The following is a 7581-nucleotide window of genomic DNA, read 5'->3' as shown; positions in this document are numbered from 1 at the left end:
TCTTATTGTGAAAATTCATTTTTTGAGGAGATGACTTCTGTCTTGCTCTTAGTTCGATTTGTGAATGGTGTGCTCTATGGATTGCCGATGATATAAGCTGACACCCAATTGTTATGTTTGATGAATGCCATGGTTTGATAGATGGGCTTGAAGCTAATATATTGATGTTTGATGAATGCCATGGTTTGATAGCCGAGCTTGAAGCCATGGTGTGCATACAAAATTGATAGAAGCTACATGGAAGTGTGTTCTCTCGTTGGTAGAATGTCGTGTTTCATTCTAGTGGGACGTAACTTCTTGTCATCCCACTCTGTAGGGATCTAAATTTACCAAAAAAGCTCTCTCTGAAGACACGAACTCCAACCGCATAGAGAGTTTTTGCAGTGCATACACTACCCTAGTAGATGTATAGGAAAAAGCTCTCTCAAAAGCTTCCTCCAAAAGCTCTCTCCATTCCCACCCCCCATTGCTACCAATGATATAGAGCCGAGGCATCACATGAAGGACTTCCTATCTTGACTATCATCAGTTGGAACGCACTGTTGAAGTAGGATGTCGTTCTTGTTGGCACTTTGCTCGGTATATATGCCAAATGTGGTTCCCTCACGAAAGCACAAAAAGTTCTGGACGGGCATTTTTGCCATGTCGTCTCTTGGAGCACGTTGATTTTGGGATATGTCCAATGTGGCTATGGAAAGGAAACTTTAGGTTGTTTTTACCAGTTGTGAAGCGAATGCCTTTATCTAAATGGAAACATGGTGCCATCATATGATCATCCTCTAGTTTGGTCAGCTCTTTGAAAGCTTGTGTCCTTACACAAGACCTTCACATGAATGAGAATCCACGACAAGATTCCAAGATATATCAATGGGAGCAGGCAAGAAGCATGTCGACAAGCTCATTCACAAAGCTTTAGCCAACATCATCATGTTGGTTAGGACAATCGACAAATGAATGTCGAAATAGAAGGTATGTAAGATATTTTGAATTCTTTACACTAAGAACGTAGTGAAACGAACACACTAAAAATTGCATGTTGCCGTGGGAATGCCACGTTCCCTTGTATTATAAAAATTGGGGAGGACTGTGCAAACTTCCCCTGCAAGGAGACTTGTATGTTTTCTTTTTTTTTTCCCCAAACATAAAAGGGGGACAACATCTAAAAATGGACATATTTCAAATGATCCGTATGATCAATTTATATAAATTCTAACCTTTCTCATGGTTCTTTTGCGAGTTACACTAATCAAAATTGGGGCCTCGTCCCCAAAGAGTTGGTCTGATGGTAAGGCTTTGACCTCTCAACCTATGGGTTGTGGGTTCAATCCCCCATTGGGGCATACTCTAGAGGGACACCTTGTGCTCACATGGTGTTCATGTTGCTATGGCTCTTGCCCTTGGACACTTGAGTGCATCCTCCTCTTAGGGTGGGTCACCCGAGGAGGAGGTTCCTAGCTGGTTGCTACAAGTTCTCTCCATTGTTCCTAGTATGTGGCGCATCAATTAGGTGGCCATGGTGATGCCTACGTGCAGCTCTTACCCGATGGTACGTGGCCCTTGCCCGACCATGTAAGATGGCTAATATTTGGAAGGGATAAGCAGGGCCCTTTGGTGTGTCAAAAATAAAATAAAATTGGGGCCTCACGATCATAACATATTAAGGAAGGTACCAATCAAAAAACAAGGAAACATGAAGCTAACGATCTCTCTCTTTCTCTCCATTTTCTTCTCCAGAGATGTATTCTCTTGTTGAATCTTCAAATGATACAACCACACTTACACAAATGACAAAAATGCACACAATACAGCGATATTAAATCAAAGAATTAATACAATCTAAAAGCTAAGGAAATATTTAGACATATCAAAATTGGGACATGAAGATCGTGGTGTTGTAAACACATGAGCATGTCAACTCGAGGTTACATAATTTGTGGAAAACAAATCACAAGCTCTCTCTCTCTCTCTCTAAGCTTTTCTCTTCTAGGTTCTTGTTTTCTCCTACCCTTGGACTCACTTCAATTCAATACAAATGCGGCTAATGAAGCACTCTAGTTTTTAGAATCGAATGGCTAGTAGTTTCTTTGGTTACTGGATAGCTCAAAATCGAAGCTATCATGTGAACTTCCCCAAGTTAGATCTCTTCTGTTGCCTCCGTGTGAACGGGAGGGGGAGCGGAAGTGCCCCCGAGCTTGCTTCCGTCGAGCTTGTGTGAACAAAAGGGCCATGAAAATGCTTTCATCTCCACCCCCCGAGTGATCGGAGCTCAATACTATTGCAATGAATACTATGGCGTCATTGCAGGAGAGACGATCAGCAAGGGTTGCTACGAGCAGCTCGCAGCAAACGAACCCCCGAAAAGCTCATTCTAAACCCTCAAAGGAGAAGAGAAGGGAGCGTTCCTCTTCTCGTAACTGGGTCCTTCTCTTCCTCGTCTTCATCTCCTTGATAGTGGTTCTGTTCTACAGCATGAGATCTCGAAATGGGCCATTACAGCTTCCCACTCACATCACACCATTTCCAGGGCCAAAAATCTCTGACCTCTCTCAAGTTAGTTTCTTCTCTCTCAATTTCCATATACGCACGTGTTGGTTTGTGTTTGCTCTGTGCTTGGGAAGAGCAGGCACAACTGGTTTCCTGCTTAATGTATATTGTATGGGGACTGCAATCTTGTATATGTTGCGCAGAGCAAGTACATAGCAAACGGTTGCTTTTAGACATCGGCGTGCAACCTCTTGAGTTGGAGATCAAGCATGGAAAATTGTTTGCTCCTACACATCATTAAAGTATAAGAACTCTGGTTGTGTTAGTGGGCAATGAACTTGCTCATGTCAACCACATTGAGATGTTCTTGTTAGAATTCAGATTCTTGTCCGGTGGTGGCTCCAATATCTCCTAGGACAAGATTAAGGAGTGGGGGCTGTTTTGTGGCTGTGCTTGGCCGTATCTGAGGTAGGCATACCTTTTCTTGGCGGTGCATTCCACTGTGTCGCCCACCCAGTAGGCTCGCATGAGGCGAGCCCCTGTTCCTAGGGTTTCTTGGGTCATAGTCTCCAGTGTTCTGCATTTGTGTTGTTAAATGTGTGTTATAGGTAACTTTTAGTGAGCTTGCACATTTATCAACATTTCAACCAATTTTTGGGGGTCGTGGTTCTAACCGAGCAGGGCAAATCGCAGACACCCTCCTCCCTCTCCATGTGCACGTGTACTAATGATTTGATACATGCAGAGTTCCAACATTTGGGTACACTCTCTAGCGCATTCTCTGTGGCGTTTTTGTGTGCAATCTCCTCTCTCTAGCGTATTCTTTCAGCACAAACATTTTCTCTCTCCCTTTTGAGTTTTGCCATCGATCTCTCTCCTCTCTCTAGTGCTCCCGTTCCCTCCGTGTTGAGCTGTCACAAATTGATGACGTGGCAATTATGTCCGGACACACGCGTGCTGATTGTACGGATTCTCGGATTCTACGCTAACATGTTGATGTGGGAGGTGGTACGAACGCTAACGTGGCAGCAATATAGAACATCCGAAAATTCCGTATACAGCTTGACGTGGCAGGCTGTACGGACAGGCCCGCTTTTTGCGTTGATAGCTGAAGGGAATCTCCATACATTGTGGTGACTGCTTTTTGGGCAGTCTTTGGAGCCATAAGTATTTTGGACTTATTTACTTTTAAGTTTGAAGCTTTTGGAACTTTTGCTTTTGAGTACGGCAGAGTTCTGTGCCTAGAAGCATTGGCTTCAAAGACTTGCGTCCCTTTCGGTATTTCTTTATTTATTGATTTCAACAAGGTACAACTACCGAGGGCCTTGTGCTCTGAGACTCTGCTTTCAGATGCTCTGCAGAGTGAGGCCCAAAAGCCTCTTTTAAACTTTACAAGGGATGCCCAAAAGCAGAGCCCCAAAAGCATCAGGTTCAAAAGCACTTCCACCCAAAAGCTCTGGTCTCTCATGCTAGCGCCAAAAGCTGTTAGCCTAAATCGCGGAAATCCGTATAGCCTGCCATGTGGCACCAACAAGGCAATTTGCGGAGATCCGTACAGGCCTGCCACGTCAACATCCGTACGATTTGCCACGTTAGCATGCCAGCGCGATTTACAGAAATCCCTTCCAGAGATCAAGCTTTTGTCTCTTAGGGTTTTAGGCCCTTGGCCGGTGCTTCATAAGTTCTCTTTGTAACAAACTAGGATACTCCAAGTCAAGATTCTACCGCGACACAATAGGGATTCACTTCAAAACAATTCACAGTTTACAATTGATTCGACACGCCCGACGGAGTTCCATGCCTAAAGATATTAACCCCAAAGACTGGCGCCTCTTTCGGTATTTCTTTTTGTATTAATCTGCAACTCAAAGTACAAGGGAGTGGGAGGGTCTCACTCTCAGACTCTGTGTCCAGATGCTCTGAGAAGTGAGAGCCCAAACCTCACTTATAAAGGTTTACAAGGGATGCCAAAAGCAGAGCCCCAAAAGCTGCCCATTAAAAAGCATTAAAAAATAAAGGCAATTCCTCTCAAGCCTTGGTAAATAAAGCAACTCCAAAATAAAGCAAGTTTTTTGCATAGGAATTTCCTTCAGCCATAGCGTAGAATAAAGCAGCCCACTTTGCGTAGAGAAAAGCTGCAACAAATCCGTACGTTGTTGCCACGTCATCAGTCTTGCAAAACGCGTCGTGAATTCCGGAAATGTCCGTACGGTAGTGCCACGTCAGCATTCGGCGGAAAATCCGAGACTGTCCATGCCAAGGGAGGGTGTGTGTATGTGTACTGTCTGCCACGTCATAGGTTTGTGACATACCCCCTCTTGAAAGCATTGTAATCGCCCTCGATTACGCCTGCAAAACAGACAGAGGCCATAAACTGTCTTAGCAGACACTGACTGTTAGTACGGACGCACTAGGAACACACATCTAGCACATGTAGCAACGTATTTAGCAATTGCATCTAGATTTACTCAGGACCTAAGAGATGCCCGATTGACTAATCCTTATTGCAATCACGTCTATCGAGATCGTTCATACCAAAATGCTGCAGTCATTTCGTCTATCAGTTCATGCACTTAAACAAGTCAAGAACAAATAAGAATAATATTATCGGGAATTTCAGTTCATAAAGTCATACAACAGAATACTGTCAGCTCACAGTATCCCTGAAACTCAAAAAGACATCAGTGACTTTAGTATCAAAAATCGAGGCAATTTGTTGACAAAGGGGCGGAGTGACTCCCCTCTTGTGCATACCCGTTGCACCAGATTCCGCCCAAGCTGAGTTCGGGGTTCCATTTAGAATAGACTATGCTAATCTAAATGCTTTAAGGTAAAGATTCACAATTTGAGGAGTATCTGCTAGGTCCTCCTCCTCCATCCACTTTGCATCCAATGCAGGATAGTTTTTGAATTTAACAAAGAACCGCCTTATCACTTTACCCTTAATCTTTCTGTCTTTGTGTGCCAATATCTGTTTTGGAACAAGGATCTCCTCGTTTTCTTCCACTTCGGGTTGCTCATTAGGCTCCCCATCTTTGGGCACATCGCCTTTAAAAGGCTTCAAGAGACTCATATGAAAAGCATTGTGAATTCTCCAAGTATCAGGCAGCTTCAATCTAAAGGAGACCATTAATCTTTTCGGAAATTTGGAAAGGTCCGTAGTATCGCCTACTAAGCTTTGGAAAAAGTCTCTCATTTTCCTGTTTCTTTCTGAGGTGTGCCTTCTCAAAACATAAGAGCACCCAATCGTTCTCCTTCAATCTCAAATCACGCCGATAGCAATTTGCTGCGTTTTTCCGTCTTTCTTGAGATTTTTGCAAAGCCTCGGGGACCTTGGCAAAAGCCATGTCCAAGTCATGCGTGTACTCGTCAGCTTCAAAAATCTTATCTTTCGTGCTTAGGAAGGGTGGAACCTTCATATCACCTTCAATAATCTTAGATGGCGCCTTCCCCGTCGAAGAGTGTATCGTGTTATTGTAGGCAAATTCCACTAAAGGTAAATACTTTTCCCATTGAGTCTTTTGATCCGAGATGTAAGACTTCAATAAATCTAGTACCATTGAATTGGCAATCTCTGATTGCCCGTCAGTTTGCGGGTGGAACGATGATGAAAACTTCACCCGCGTGCCAATGTTCTCCCAAATAGCCTTCCAAAACAAACTCGTAAATACTGGGGTCCCTGTCGGAGACAATCGTCTCAGGCATGCTATGTAATCTGAAGATCTGGGCCACAAACAGTCTCGCTAAGTGATCCGGCTTGACTGTTTTCTTTACTGGAATGAAATGAGCTTGCTTGCTAAATCTGTCAATAACAGTCAGATACTATTGTGACCACTCTGTGTTCTCGGGAGATCAAAAATGAAATCCATTCAAGGTAGTTAGGTACGTAGTGTTCGGTACAAATTCGGTACGTAAGGTACGTAGTACAGAATGGATTGAGTTTTTAGGTACGTAAAAATTCGTCCTTTTTTCCACAAAGCCTAAAGCTGAGAGTACTTCGTACATTTACTTATGTATTCACCAAGACTTCAAATAAAGACTAGCATATCAACAATACACCGTTACAAATACCAAAAATGGAGTCCACGACTCTAACTGAACAATGAAAAGGCAAAGCTGAGATTAGCTAACCATTGATCAATGTTTACAAACAAATAGTATCAGATGTCTGCTATCATGGTCACATAAAACTAAGAGAATCAAAATAAATACATAATGAATCATGAAAATGATAAATCCAAGATTGAAGTATGGAGTCTCGACTCTAATAACTAGTAAGCACTAAAAACCGCACACTTAGCTGAAACAGGGTTGAAATAGGACTGAAGATGATGATGAGGACTGAAATCAGCTTAAATAGGATTGAAGGACCCAATAGGGGGGGGGGGGAACCGTGTACGGAACCTATCCGTACGTACTGAACCGTACGGTACGGATAGAATCCGTACGTACGTACGGATGCAACCTTGAATCCATTGCAATACTTTCTTGGGGGCGGGTGGGTATGGGTAAAGGATGTAACAATCCGAGTGCTTTATGCCTGTCAAACTTGACCTTTTTGCATACTAAGCAACTGCGTACAAAATCGTCCACATCCTTCTTGGGTCCCGGCCAAAAGAAGTATCTCTCCACACCTTTCAAGGTGGTAGCTATGCCGCGGTGACCCGTAAAAGGTGGACAGTGGCATTCGGTTAAAACCTTTTCCCTCAACGGTTGTGTAACGCACAACATCGTTTCCTCATCAAGTAGGCATCCCGAATGGAATATCCCGCTACCATCTCCCCATTCCGTAGGAAAATATTTGCGAAATCCGTATATGTGCCAAATCCGCTGCGAATAGGTAATGTTGCCACTGAGTAAGAGCATGGATAACGGCCAAGAACTCTTTCTCATAAATCTGTGCTGTCAATTGCCTTGAAAACAATCGGCTTTCGTAGGCAATGACATGGCCTTCTTGCATTAAGACTGCACCCAGACTACGACCACAAGCATCACAATATACTTCAAATGACTTCTGCAAGTTCGGCAAAGTCAAAACTGGTCTTGTAGTCAATTTCTCTTTCAATGTCTGAAAGGCATTCACCTTTGTGGGTCCCC

At 43.4% G+C, this 7581-nt stretch overlaps 1 protein-coding gene across 1 annotated transcript in view; it reads left to right on the top strand.

Annotated features, from left to right (window-relative positions):
- The first annotated feature begins 2153 nt into the window (after positions 1-2153).
- The window catches only part of LOC147431361 (mannosyl-oligosaccharide glucosidase GCS1-like), a 108297-nt gene continuing 102869 nt past the window's right edge, over positions 2154-7581 (top strand). The window contains exon 1 of the mRNA XM_086493964.1: positions 2154-2550. Within this exon, the coding sequence (XP_086350090.1) occupies positions 2281-2550 (270 nt within the window). The 5' untranslated portion in view covers positions 2154-2280. The remainder of the gene's footprint in view (positions 2551-7581) is intronic.

Source organism: Adiantum capillus-veneris, chromosome 21 (assembly GCF_014529385.1).
Source record: "Adiantum capillus-veneris isolate H3 chromosome 21, ASM1452938v2, whole genome shotgun sequence".
Classification (NCBI taxonomy): Eukaryota; Viridiplantae; Streptophyta; class Polypodiopsida; order Polypodiales; family Pteridaceae; genus Adiantum; species Adiantum capillus-veneris.
This window is presented reverse-complemented; position numbering and strand designations above follow the sequence as displayed.